Source organism: Eucyclogobius newberryi, unplaced genomic scaffold (genome assembly GCF_026437365.1).
Source record: "Eucyclogobius newberryi isolate DKJ021-1_F unplaced genomic scaffold, fEucNew1.0.hap1 SCAF_1, whole genome shotgun sequence".
NCBI classification, from domain to species: domain Eukaryota; kingdom Metazoa; phylum Chordata; class Actinopteri; order Gobiiformes; family Gobiidae; genus Eucyclogobius; species Eucyclogobius newberryi.
The window spans coordinates 12,738,825-12,753,824 of NW_027315723.1; the positions used below are offsets into that span (position 1 = coordinate 12,738,825).

The 15,000-nt window shown below is 39.8% G+C and overlaps 1 protein-coding gene across 1 annotated transcript in view; it reads left to right on the top strand.

Moving 5' to 3' along the window:
• LOC140379787 (gamma-aminobutyric acid receptor subunit gamma-3-like) overlaps positions 1–15,000 on the top strand; it is a 154,101-nt gene that overhangs the window by 95,708 nt on the left and 43,393 nt on the right. The window contains exons 4-5 of the mRNA XM_072464311.1: positions 2,875–2,966; positions 4,698–4,829. Coding sequence (XP_072320412.1) covers positions 2,875–2,966; positions 4,698–4,829 — 224 coding nt within the window. The remainder of the gene's footprint in view (positions 1–2,874; positions 2,967–4,697; positions 4,830–15,000) is intronic.

Below are 15,000 nucleotides of genomic sequence, written 5' to 3' on the forward strand. Positions count from 1 at the left end.
AATAAAAGAAAAGCCTGACAACTGCACTCTGCTCTGATCCTTCCCCAAAGCTTTTATTTACCTGAGGAGCTAAAGCCTGGTCTATCCATCCTCCTGTCTGTTTATGAACACCCTGCTCAAACACCACTAGAATATGGTTTAGCCTTCAGCTTTCTTCTGCCTCTCTCCCGGTTCTTCTCGTGTTCACGCCACGGCCTTTGGTCCAATCCGCTTATATTTCTTACACAGGTCGAGTAAATAAGTCCACGCTACGCTGCGGGATCAAAAGTTTAGAAGTGAAAGAGGAAAAAAGGCGCTTGTGGGCGTTTCGTAAAAGAGGGTGGTCGATATTGTGTATTTAAACAAAAGCACAAGTTTGTAAAGTAGAGATACTTTGCTTGAAAAGTAAGGAGTTGAAGTAAAATGTTGTCAGAAATGTACAAATACTACTAAGTACTGTAGAATCTATTTAAGAATGTAACAAAGTATAAATATTTAATTTTCAAAAATCTTCACTTTGGAGAGCGTTTATAAAAATGTCTGTTTTATGCAATAAAATTGTTTCTCTTTTGACTTATTCATTGTTCATTGTTTTATATTGCACTGAATCACCAAGTTCCTATGTTTGTGAATTCTGTTCATTGACAATAGCAATAAACACTTTTGGATTTCTGATTCTAAATAAATCGGTGTGTGTGGGGACAGAAGGCCCAAACCCAGGAAAATATCTGCATTTCTAAAAAATGTATATGTAAGTATGTGTAACCACCTTATACCCATCTGGTCACTTTTATCTGACCTCGGAGGTGTGGCCTAGAGTGGGAGTGACTTGGGAGTGACCTTATTGTTCTAATTTTGAATACTACTAAAATACTAAATACATATTGACACACATCATTAGCAGGTCATAAGGAAATGTACATTTAAACACAACACATTTCAAAACACAGTCCTGAAGGAAAACTAAAGAAAGACATGATTTAGTTACAGATTTAGAACACACAGGGAAGCACTAAGTCTGTTTAAATGTGAACTAAAGAAATTAAGGATTTTGTCAAAGAAACTTTTAATCCAGCAGAACAAAGATAACAAACAAACGGTTTTGGCTGCAGTGGAAGGTTCCAGTTCACCATGGGGCTGGTTTGTGAGTCCTGTGTGTTGTTTACAGCGGGGGTCCGGGCCTTTGGTGAGATACAGGTGTTGACTCGGAGGGAAAAGGCGGGTCATAACACAGAGGGCTGTTGTCTCGTGTGATGGCTCACATCGCAAACTCCTTTGTGCTTTGTTCTGCAACACTGACATGAATTTCACCGTTGTTTTGAATTATGAAACGATAATGTGTTTTTAAAGGATCGTTTGGGATGTATATTATGTCCTGCATATATATTGTTTTATTGTCCATTGATGCGTTTTAACCTTGTTGGTCTGATCTTTGTTAGGTCAGTTTGTTTTGTTCAGTTGGGAGTTAAATTCTGTGATAATTATATTTTTTTACTTCTTTTAGGGGCCCACATTATTGTTCATTTTTGATGGAGTAAAAGCCTTTCACTTTTTAAATCAGTGTGTGTTCTGTGCGTGGCCTTTTACGAGGCAATGAAGGGGACGTTTTTCAACTTTTTTTTTGCTACAAAAACCCTTTAAAGCACCTGTACTGTTTAATCTCATATGACGCCTACATTATTCTTACAGATTGCACTCTTACCTTGTTACCTCGTGAGTAATTGCTAGTCAGTTGTCAATTATAAGGCTAAGCTCCACCCCTCGTCTTAAACTTCAGAGTGAGTTGCTCCTACATGCATTCTCATACAGTATCTTCTACAAAATACATACTTTTTCCTTTCTGTCTGCTCATTAAAGGGCGGCATATACAGAGAATATCGTTAATATTTGATCACAAAAGCCCAGCATCACCTACAGAAAGTTAAAGATGCCGTTTCTCATAATGAAGCGTGGGGTGAGATCGGGGGTGAGAGAAATGTGCTGAAATAAACAGTTTGTGCAAAGCGTGTCATTGCATTTCCATTTCAAACACGCAACGAGCAATTGAGTGTTTCTTTTGAAGTTAACGTTTGGAGTTTGAGTAAGTATGTTTCCCCAACAAACACACAAACCCCCGAGGCCACGGCAACACTTCGTCAACGCAGTTGTTTAGTTTCGTAATATTGGGTTTAGATTGTTAAAAATGTTGTGAGATAATTTCTAGAATGTTTTTAATTAATACAAGAAACATTTTTTCTTGAATGAGATAAAAAAATAATAATACTTGATACAATATTTATAAGATAAGATAATCCTTTATTGTCCACACATGGGGGAATTTCACTGTTGCAATGCAGGTAGATACAGAGGTAGATACAGTCTGCCGTATTTTTCCATAACTTTTTACAATAGTTTTGACTGATTTTTATTATTTACCTTTTTCGGGCCTGTTACAGGTAGTACATGATGTGTGATATAATGTTATAGAAAATATTATACCATTCCAGTAAATTATTCCAAATGAACCAAATCTAAAAAAATGAACACTTAAACAGCCAAATTAACATAATTAATGAATCTAATGATTTATTGATTTAATGATTTTTAATGATTTTGTTCTATTTCGTCAAGTAAAATTGACAAATTGACTAACAAGTGCTAATAAATTGCATTATCATAAAAATAAGAAATAGCTGAAAATGTGAATGATGTAAGTGTACATGAGTACACGACAAAGCCATACATAAAAGACCCAAAATATTCTGAATTGGACTTGTCTCTGCAAAACGGGAACATTACTTTCTATGGAGCTAAAAAAGGATTGTGGCTCAGAGTATTGACCAATCTCTCACTTTTCTGTCCTCCCTCTTTCCTTGTCTCCTCCTCCATCTATTCTCTCTCTCTCTCTCTCTTCAGGAATACCAGATCGATATCATCTTCGCTCAGAGTTGGGTGGACACAAGACTTCGTTACAACAGCAGCAGCATGAGGCTCCTCACTCTCAACAGGTAAAAAAAAAAAAAAATCCCAAATAGCTTCATCTGCAGGAAATATTGATTTAGTCCAGGGGAAAATGCAAACGATTTGTCAGTTTGTTTTATCTTCACACCTCATCCAAATTGGGACTCAGTGTTAGATCAGCACAATACAACTAATACAGCTGTTTTCCGCACTTTTGTTTATTATCAATTTGAATATAAAGGCAGTATACAACGAGGAAGATTTTGAAAGCATCGTTTTTGAGTTATCTTAAAGTAGATTTCATACTATTAACGCATAGTATTAAAATGAAATAATGAAAATGCATTGTTGAATTGAATGCATCCCCATTCCTATATTCTAGTTTCCTATTTAAAGTGCAGAACAATCATTTACAAGTAGTCATTTAGAGTCAACAATTCATTTAATGTTAAAAGACGGATTTAGATGCTAAAAAAATACTTAAATGTTCCCCATGAAACATTTCTATTGTAGGGAAGTTATTGCTTTGCTTGGAATGTTCCACAATATGGTATTAAACGTATAAACCGGTAAATTGTAGAAAAAGCTTCACTTGTATTCATCTGGACTCGGTTAGATGACTACAACTGAAGCTTTTTCTACAATGGAACACGACTGGACGAATGAGGGATTACACAGACATAAACCGGTAAATGTAAATCGATGAAGACAATCAGATGTCTCATTTATAAAACTTAACATGGAATTTGTACGTACGGACAAGACACAAACTTAGTTAAACTAGCTCATTTCCCATCTCATCTTCCTTGAAAACCCTGATGCACAAAGTTCAACGGTTTTGGACCGGACTGCTCATTTCTATATACGATTGTCTTTTTATAGATCACAAAAGTCACGTACAATTCTTTAACATACATTTACAAAAGTACGCCCCCATTACACAATCCACAAATGTGAGTATTTCTTAAGTATAGACAGGACATATTGCAAAGGTAAAGAAGTTACAAACACAAATATTCTCTCACAATTGTATCGACATTATGAGCTGAAAGTGGAAAGACTAGAACATATTGTGCTAAAGCTTAGAAAGCGTAGAAGCACAATGTGTTCAAAAGTTACAAAACTGTGTATTGTAGGATGGGTATAACAACATAGTAAAGATGAATTAAGTGGATGGTATTGCCTTGCCTTTCCTTGAATGTTCCACAATAAGGCTTTAAATGTGTCTATCTTTCATTTATTCAATCAGTTGTCTTTGTTCCAGCCTATCCTGTTGCTGTTAACTGCCAGTGGAATGAAGATGGATAATGCCATACTGTGGAACATTGTAGGCAAAGCAATAATAGCTGGTGGAGAGAAAAAGTGGTGGTGTGTCCATGAGAACAGTAACATAGTGCACCTTTAAGTAAGAAGCATTATTTAAGACAATAGACTTAAACCATTGCTAAAGCTTTCTCCCTTTGTGAAAAATAGCAAGACTTTTGCCTCATTCAGCACTCTGCAGCAGCCTCTTTCTTTCAAACAAACAAATTGTAGCCTTCTTTTCTCTGCTACTATACTGTTTGTGCGTTTCCATTCTCCGAATATCCCATTTGAGAACAATATCTGTGGCTCTGTGGAAGAGGCCCTATAATTAATGGAACAAATTGATTGATGTGCTTTGTTTTCCCTTTCTTGGCGTGGTATTTGATTATCCTCTTATGGGGAACACAAGAACTTCTTACATTTTGGAAAATACATTCTCTCATGCAATCTTTTTGTGCGTTTTTTTCCAACAGCAATATGGTGGGGCTCATTTGGCTACCGGACACAATATTTAGAAATTCAAAAACAGCAGATTCTCATTGGATAACAACGCCCAATCAGCTGCTCCGGATTTGGAACAATGGGAAAATTCTCTACACACTCAGGTAAGGAGCTTCTAAGAGCCAGTGCTATGCTAATCCATACATTAAAAAGCATGCACATGGATTTGGATGGGAAAATAATATGATATGCAAGCAAACGCGTATAATGATGTGTGTTAAAGGCACCACTACTTCAAAATAATAGTACCTAAGTTACATTGGTGGTCCAAGTGAGTGTAAAGAGTATAAGAGTAAATACAGGAGATTGATAATCTGAAGTTTATTGGAAAGAGCAAAACATTAAATTATTTTAAAAAATCAGGCATTTTCAAAGGATTAACCTTTTTTTTTTAAGTGTAAATGTTTGTAATATATTGTACATATATTTACTTTTCATATTAGTTCAAGCAGAGGTTGAAAGAAAATAATGGCCAACGTAAAATTGTTCATAGTCAAGAAGTTTCAATGCATTTTCATACAAAACTCATTGGTATCGACATTGGATTAATATTGCGTATTGGTATCGGATCAAATATGTGTGATATTGCCCATCACTTGTAAGAACCACCAATGTTCAAATCATGTAATATAATTCAAATTATCAAGTAGAAGTAAAATTAAAGCCGCAAGCGGCATCCAACGGCCCTCGCGGGCCGCCGGCCTTCCGACTCTGCGCTTTCGACTTGATAAAGATGGCACCCTTATTGTGTTGAATTAAAAAAGAACTTGACAGACGGAGACACATTGGACATGGCCAATCCAGTGCAAATCAACACAAGTGTCAGTCAAATTTGCTGCTCCGCTGCACAGAGACCGTAGCACTTAGAATATAAATATGGATAACTTTTGATGCCCCGCTTGTGTAGATGATATTTCCCAAAGTAAAGCTTGATCGAGCTATTGCCCACGGAGGAGTTTGTTAAAGTGTGAAGCATAAATTTGAACATTTCATAGATTTAGCGTTTTTCCCATTTGTGATAGTATATTTGCAGCTCCACGGCACAGAGACCGTAGCACTTAGAATCCAAATATGACTAACTTTTGATGCTTCCCTTGTGTAGATGATTTCCCCCAAATATGAGCTTGATCGGGCAATCGCACTAGGAGGAGTTTGTTTAAGTGTGAAGCGTAAAAATGTGGTCATTTTAGAGATTTCGCTGTTTTCCCATTTCTGACATATATTTGCGGGTCCGCCACACAGAGACCGTAGCACTTAGAATAAAAATATGGATAGCTTTTGATGCCCCGCTTGTATAGATGATTTTCCCTAAATATGAGTTTGATCGGACAATCGCCCTAGGAGGAGTTTGTTAAAGTGTGAAGCGTAAAAATGTGGTGATTTGAGGGATTTCGCGATTTTCCCATAAGGATAACATGGGATATTTCTGTCATGGCTACGGTTACGCTGTACAAAATATGACTTTGTCTCTCATACTTTTATGATCAGGATGGCAAATTAGAATTTTGTGCAAAATATCATGTCATTTGGAAAAACTCTATTGTTTATAGGCCACTCTGAAGGCCAAATAGTCAGAATTCTGGGAAACGTTTGAGGCTCCGTCGCACAGAGACCTTAAAAGCTATCCTTAAAATTTGGATAACTTTAGATGCCCCACTTGTCTAGAGGACGTACACCGATTTTGAGGTTGGTGGGCAAAACGCACTAGGAGGAGTTCGTATAAGTTTGAAACAGAAAAATGTGGATATTCGAGAGATTTAGCGGTTTTCCCATAGGGATAACATGGGAGATTTATGTCATCGCTACGACTACGCCGTAAAAATTAAGGCATTTGTCTGATAGGCTTTTTTTATCGGGACGCCAAAATAGAATTTTGGGTAAAGTTTAGAAAATTTTGGTAAAACTAATTTTTGACCTTCAATGTTAATTTAAAGGTCACTCTGTAGGGGGCGCTATCGCGCCCATTTCAATTTTGTCAGCCTAAACTGGTTCAAACTAGAACGTTTAACAACTGATTCAAATTTGGTCCTAATCGGACTGGTTTTGATCAAATGGGAGCAATTTTTAGATCTGCAATATTCCAAAATAAGTTGTCCAACTTTGCGGCTGCGCCGCACACAGACCGTAAAAGGTATCTCAAAAAATTGGATAACTTTAGATGCCCCACTTGTCCAGAGAACGTACGCCGATTTTGAAGTTGGTGGGCAAAACGCCCTAGGAGGAGTTCGTCAAAGTTTGACGTGAACAAAATGGCTAACACAGCGTGTTTTCATTTTCAAAGGAAGATGGCGGCCATAGGGTAAGTCTGGGGGCGTGGCCACAATGATTTTTTTTGTTTGTCCTCACGAGAGGAATGCGTGTCCCGAATTTCGTAGCTTTACGTCAAAGTTGACCTCGGGGCGTCTCCCATAGGCGCAATGTATTTTGACTTTTGTCGGTGGCGCTGTCGCGCCATTTTTTAACGAAAAAAAAAATGGCCCAGAAAAAATAACATTTTTCGCCGATTCTGAATTTTGGGCAAAGTTTGGTGAGTTTTTGAGCATGTTCAGGGGGTCAAATTAGAGTTCAAAGCGATGAAGAACAAGAAAAATTAAAGCCGCAAGCGGCATCCAACGGCCCTCGCGGGCCGCCGGCCTTCCGACTCTGCGCTTTCGACTTGATAAAGATGGCGCCCTTATTGTGTTGAATTAAAAAAGAACTTGACAGACGGCGACACATTGGACATGGCCAATCCAGTACAAATGAACACAAATGTCGGTCAAATGTGCGGGTCCGCCGCACAGAGACCGTGACACTTGGAATAAAAATATGGATAACTTTTGATGCCCCGCTTGTGTAGATGATTTTCCCCAAATATGAGCTTGATCAAGCTATTGCCCTTAGAGGAGTTTGTTAAAGTGTGAAGCGTAAATGTGAACATTTCAGAGATTTCGCTGTTTTCCCATTTCTGATATATATTTGCGGGTCCGCCACACAGAGACCGTAGCACTTAGAATCAAAATATGGATACGTTTTGATGCCCCACTTGTGTAGATGATATTCTCCAAATATGAACTTGATCGGACAATCGCCCTAGGAGGAGTTTGTTAAAGTGTGAAGCGTAAAAATGTGGTGATTTGAGCGATTCTACGATTTTCCCATAAGGATAACATGGGATGTTTCTGTCATCGCTACGGTTACGCCGTACAAAATATGACTTTGGCTCTCATACTTTATGATCAAGATGGCAAATTAGAATTTTGTGCAAAATATAATGTCATTTGGAAAAACTCTACTGTTTATAGGCCACTCTGAAGGCCAAATAGTCAGAATTCTGGGAAACGTTTGCGGCTCCGTCGCACAGAGACCGTAAAAGCTATCCTTAAAATTTGCATAACTTTAGATGCACTACTTGTCTAGAGGACGTACACCGATTTTGAGGTCGGTGGGCAAAACGCACTAGGAGGAATTCGTTAAAGTGTGAAACAGAAAAATGTGGATATTCGAGAGATTTAGCGGTTTTCCCATAGGGATAACATGGGAGGTTTATGTCATCGTTACGACTACGCCGTAAAAATTAAGGCATTTGTCTGATTGGCTTTTTTGATCGGGACGCCAAAATAGAATTTTGGGTAAAGTTTAGAAAATTTTGGTAGAACTAATTTTTGACCTTCAATGTTAATTTAAAGGTCACTCTGTAGGGGGCGCTATCGCGCCCATTTAAATTTTGTCATCATAAACTGGTCCAAACTAGAAAGTTGAACAACTGATTCAAATTTGGTCCTAATCGGACTTGTTTTGATCAAATGGGAACAATTTTTAGATCTGCAATATTCCAAAATAAGTTGTCCAACTTTGCGGCTGCGCCGCACACAGACCGTAAAAGGTATCTCAAAAAATTGAATAACTTTAGATGCCCCACTTGTGCAGAGGACGTCCGCCGATTTTGAAGTCGGTGGGCAAAACGCCCTAGGAGGAGTTCGTCAAAGTTTGACGTGAACAAAATGGCTAACACAGTGTGTTTTCATTTTCAAAGGAAGACTGCGGGCATAGGGTAAGTCTGGGGGCGTGGCCACAATGATATTTTTTTTTTGTCCTCACGAGAGGAATGCGTGTCCCGAATTTCGTAGCTTTACGCCAAAGTTGACCTCGGGGCGTCTCCCATAGGCGCAATGTATTTTGACTTTTGTCGGTGGCGCTGTCGCGCCATTTTTTAACGAAAAAAAAAATGGCCCAGAAAAAATCAAATTTTTCGCCGATTCTGAATTTTGGGCAAAGTTTGGTGAGTTTTTGAGCATGTTCAGGGGGTCAAATTAGAGATCAAAAAGCAGAAGAACAAGAAAAATAAAAATAATAATATTTTTAGCAAAAACAATATAGCCGTTTCCACTATAACAACAAATTATACATCGTTTGAAAGCTCTAAGCCTTCCCGATGCCGCCATGGGGTGGAATCATCATTACGAGCGCTTACGCGCTTGTCACTCCCTATTCCGTCGGGATGCCCCGCCCACTCCCCATAGACTTCCATTAATTTGAGCAGATACAAGCATGGCCCATGCCTGCGGCATGGATTCTCGCGTACGGGACGATGCCAGGAGGGTTTTTGGAGGAATGCAGCGCTTCGCGCTGCTGTTGTCAACAATTAGTGAATGGGCTACGCCCATTCACTAATTGTTGACTATTTCTGTCATAGCAGGAGTAAGTATGCATGATCCATGCCTTCGGCATGGGCTCGTTCACTGTACTTGCCAGGGGCGACGGGGTACCAAACATGCGGGCTGCGCCCGCATGTTTGGTCAGACAGTTGCAACGCTGCCTTTGGCAGCGTTGCAGGAGCAATAGGCCCTCCGCCCTGCTGGGGCTCGGGCCTAATGATGCCATCAAAATGACTTCTCTGAGATGTGCAATTTTATTAAAAAGTTACTCAACTTGCAAGTTGTGATTGACATCATCAACATCATATTATTTAAGAGCTCATAATTGTGTAGGATATGCAGATGTCCTACCCCTGTTGCCATGGTGACAGGAATGCGGGCTAGGTGTTATCTACTACCCGTGTGGAGTTTTACGCCCCTCAGAAGGAAGAGGATGTAATAGTGACAACAGAGACGCTCTGAACTTTGAAAATAACTTTTCATCAAATGACTCCTTTTGTATTACAGAGAGTAACAATCTCTCCAAGACAAACGCTAAAACGCTGAAAGACTATGCGGTTTTAGTGGTTTTAATAGACAATTATCAGATTGCAAAAATGTGTCCACCAGATGACTTTACATGTACATATTGTGATATCGTGTTTAACATGTCATTTTAACTGTTTCATAACTTGTTTTGTGGACAATTTTATTACCTTTTTTGTAACTCTTGTGGCCTAAAGCCAGATCTCGTCTCCTTATCAGCGCTGACCCCAGCGTACATGCTGATTGGCTGAAGCCACGGCGCCAAAACCCCCGCGGGGAAAGACAAAAGGAAAGAGCAGGGAGTTACAGACCAGTTCCATCCGAGCTCCAGAGCGAGTTCCATCCGAGTTTCTTTCGAAGCTCGACCCTCCATCCAGGGTCCACCAGCAAGGTCCATGAGGCCTTGGGAGCAGGCCTCGGGCCTAGTTAGCGTGAGCGATGCTACGCTACGGGACAAAGACTTTTCCAAGAGAAGCTAAGGTTCCCTCCCGGAACTAAGAAACCTGTGCCCGTTTTAAAAAAACGTGATTGATGCTGCATCACGCAAAATCAAGCAAGGACCTTTTGCAACTTTTTCAAGTCCAAAGCCTTTTAGACCAGCCACATCTGTGGAGCAGCACGACGGCCTTTTCATTCGGGAACGCCTCAGAGCCAAGGAGAACGCCTCAGAGCCAAGGAGAACACCTCAGAGCCAAGAAGAACGCAGATCGCAGAACCGATCCAGTCCTTCTTTGGCCAGACAACGACAGAGCCGAGCTCCAGAGCAGGCCCTTGGACCCCACGCAGGCCCTTGGACCCCACGCAGGCCCTTGGACCCCACGCAGGCCCTTGGACCCCACGCAGGCCCTTGGACCCCAAGCAGGCCCTTGGACCCCAAGCAGGCCCTTGGACCCCACGCAGGCCCGTCTTCTCAGGATCACAGCTTCTGGTTCCGTTCGTATGAATGCACCTCACAGGCTGGCTGAATTTCATCTGAGAGTTAACTCTTGCACACACCTAGATAGATCTAGTGTTTTCCATCTGTTATCGACTCATTTGCATATTCCTGATTCATATTTATCTGTTTAATTCTTTGGTCATTAAATCTTCATAACCCACATTTGGTTAAGTGTTCCTTCATTTCCAGAAAAGGGGTCAATGTCACGGTTACGTTCTCAAACCTTTAGATCAACGAGCAAATTAATTTCTAATTAATTAATTAATCTAGATATCTGATTATAGAGTTGTTAAATTGCCGATTATCCGGCTGGTGCCCCATTCTTCTCTTAAAAATACGATTCAAACTTACCCACACTTAGGCAGTGTGCCATGTTTGAATTCTTGAACAATTCTTTAATCAATATCAAACCTGAATGCCCCCCTCCTCCACAAGTGGGTGGACATTCATAACCTTACAGTACTTGTACTAGTATGTTACCCTACAATTGCATCATAATTGCATCCAGCAAATGTTGAAATGGCTAATAATAGGGTACATTCTTTTCAAGTTGCACTATGTAACCTTTCTGATTGAGGGTCATCTGCTTGTCTCCATGGAGATATTGCTGCTTTGCCTACAATGTTGCACATAATGTCCAACAGAAAAGTTACACAATGCACCTGTACAATGCATGTACAATGCATGTACAGAAGTGGTTAACATTAAATTAAGTTAAATTGGGTTTTGAAATGATCATTGTTCACAACTGTGAACAATTGTAGTTCAAGTCATAATAAAAAACAAACACACCCGGAAACCTGTGTGACGACAGCCTCCCATTGTGCTATTTCTGTAGTCACACAGATGGGAAAACAAAAGGCAAGTTATACTGCCCAATCTGAGAAATTTGATTCATCTTGCCTGTGAAAAGATAACACCCAGTCCCTAGTTTTAATAGAATCTGCTCCACCAAACTTCAAAAACCTCAAAAATTGTTTACCAACATCTCACTGAGTTCCTCTTAATAAAAAACTAATTTACAGTCAGGTTTTAGACCTCATCACAGCACTGAGATTGCTGTTGTCAAGGTGACAAATGACATCCGCCTGAACACTGACGTGGGCAAAGCCTCAGTCTTAATTCTGTTAGATCTGAGTGCTGCTTTTGACACTGTCGATCATGGGATCCTCTTACAGAGACTAGAGGACTGGGTGGGCATCACTGGCACTGCCCTAAACTGGTTAAGGTCCTATCTGGAAGACAGGAAGTACTTTGTTGAAATTGGTAACTGTGTCTAAGACCACATGACCCTGACCTGTGGCGTGCCCCAAGGGTCAAACCTGAGAACCTGCAACACTCAGACAAGACTGAAATCATCGTCTTAAAAAATGACAATGATTTCTGTGTTAGCTCCAGAGTCTCGCTCTAAAAACAACATATCAAGTTAGAAATCTGCGGGTAATAATGGACTCAGCCTTGAACTTTAACAGCCACGTCAAATCAATAACATTAGCAGCTTTTTACCATGCAAAAAAAAAAATCCAATTTATTGTGTCTAAATCAAACTTGGAGAGACGTATTCACGCGTTTGTCTCCAGTAGATTAGACTACTGTAACGGCCTGCTCACTGGCCTCTCCAAACGAGCTGTAAAACAGCTGCAGTACATCCAGAACGCTGCTGCTCGGGTCCTGACTAGAACCAGGAAGTATGATCACATTAGTCCTGTTCTCAGGTCTCTGCACTGGCTCCTGTGGCTCAGAGAACAGACTTTAAAGCAGCTCGGCTTTTCGGCAGCCTAATAGATGTCCAACAGGCTTGTAATTATGGCCAGTTAAACTTTCACCATTTGAAAACAACGATATGATGTTACCTATTAGGCGTTACGTTCCTAGCGTTTCTGACTAGACTACATGCTTTGAGTATGCCATGTACGTTAGCACCTCTGCCTACGAAAGACGCCGTTTACTCCAGCACCACAGTTCTAAGCAGGTTTCTTTGAACTGTAGCGTCCTATCAGGTAGCACAAAGTTTGTTACAATGGCAGATAAGAATCCACAACCAGAAAGCCGCAAAAGAAAAGGAGGGGAAATGGAGCAAAGCCAAAAGACCAAACTAAAGTGTTTCTCAGAGATTCTTTCTTATGATGCGTGTATTGAAGCAGATGAAGCGTCTAAAAACGGGTCACTAAATTTCTTCTGGACAGGTAAGTCTAATTTATCATTTGAAAGCTTGAGTGAGTGCGATTTTTAATTGCACACGTGATATGCTTTGAGGTAGAAGGATGGAACAGCAACAGCAGCATCACGCTGTGCCTGGTCTTAACCTGTGCATTCACAAGAAAACGGGATTCTGAGCGCGTTGCCTGGAAACATCATAGATTAGTTTAATAGTGTAAATTATTTAAAGTTGTGTCATACATCTGTCCTTTGCACATTTCATATCAAACCTTATAAGCAAACAGATGTAAAAGCGAACACAGTTGTGACTATAGCTCTGTTCGTCTTTATTCGTTATTTGCGCAGTGTTAAATGATCTGTCTCGATCAAACTATTGGTGTTTGGTTGCTGTTAGCCGAACTTCCACAAATAGCGTAGGCATTACGTCCTAGGCAGCGGTGGAGGGGGTACGGGCGCACCATTTGAAAAAGGACTAACAGTCTATAATGCCTTTAATGCAATTTCCTGTTATATAAAGCACTTTGAATTGCCTTGTACAAATTGTGCTCTACAAATAAACTCGCCTTGTCTTACAAACACTATAATATGGAAGTAGTAGTACATACATTGTGCAATTACATTACAGTACATCATTTCTTTTGCAATTTTAAACTAAATTAAAAATACAGGTAGCACCAATCAGCTTGCATCTCTCTCACTACAGAATTTGAGATGTTATTACATGCCGGCTAATACTTTATGTACAGACCAACGATGAATTCTCTCCTTGAAAAAACAAATGGACATTGCGATCTGAATCTTTAACACTATAAGACTAAATAGAAATCCCTGTCCAAACTTTTGCAACAAAGCCTTGAACATAGCTTTTACAAGTTTGTACAATAAATCCATAAAGATAAATTCAGCTGTGTGCCAGTGGTAATACGTTGAGACAGTTCTATCGCTTTTGGCTGATTGGCTTGACATCACCTGGATTTCTTTTATTTATATACAGCTAAACACAATCCAACCCACCATTCAACAACTTCTGAAATATATAGGTGAAATACATAGTGAATGAATTTGAGAGCGAATGTAATTTATTCATTCTATGTATGCAATGTATAAGTTGTACGTTTCTAAATAGCTGGGGTTCATTTCTGCTTGTTTTCATCATTCAAAATATGAACCCAAAATACACTGTGTGATAGACAAGACGTTCCAGTATAACTTCAGAAAAAGCTGCTTTGACAAAAATATTCTTTTGTACCAGCTGCCACAGTTCTGTTGCTAGAAAATCAACTTAAAATGCAGGCCTTTATAAATGCTTGCCACATGTTGACTTCTAAAAATAAAAAGCATGAAAAAGGCTTCCCAGAATAGCATGCAAAAATAGCTTGTTTTTGTTGCAGCGAGACATGAAGTACATCGCGCCTGTGTTAAAGAGCTGGTGTGAGCTGAGGGCTGACACTGTCCTGGACCAAACTGGACCATATGCAAATCTGAGGAAGAGACACCGAGACAAGGAAGGCAGTGTCGCAGCAGTTTTAGTAGTAATAGTAGTGGTAGTTGTAGTGTAGTAGTGTAGTCACAATACTTAAATACTCAACACAATGATGATTAAAAACATATATATATATTTTTTGTAGACAATAGAATATAATTTTGACTTTACTAGTTCTCATAAGCTGCAGTGGTGGTGGTGGTTGTTGTTGTTGTTGTTGTTGTTGTTGTCATGGTGGTGGTTGTTGTAGTGGTTATTGTGGTGGTGGTTGTTAAATTAAATGTATTTATTAAACCACAACTGTATTTCCCTCAAAGGCGACAGTTAAAAACAGATTGTCCAAGCGTCCCATGTCCTGAGACAAATGTCCTAAGCTCCCCTGTCATTAGACCCTCCTCCACCAAAACTTCTTTGGGACAAAGTAGAGGGACGCGTATCATTTTGGAGATGGACTGTGGATCTGGAACCAGTTCTTTGCGGGAGAACCAGTTCTTTGATTGTTCTGATTGTTGTGGTGGTTGTTGTTGTTGTTG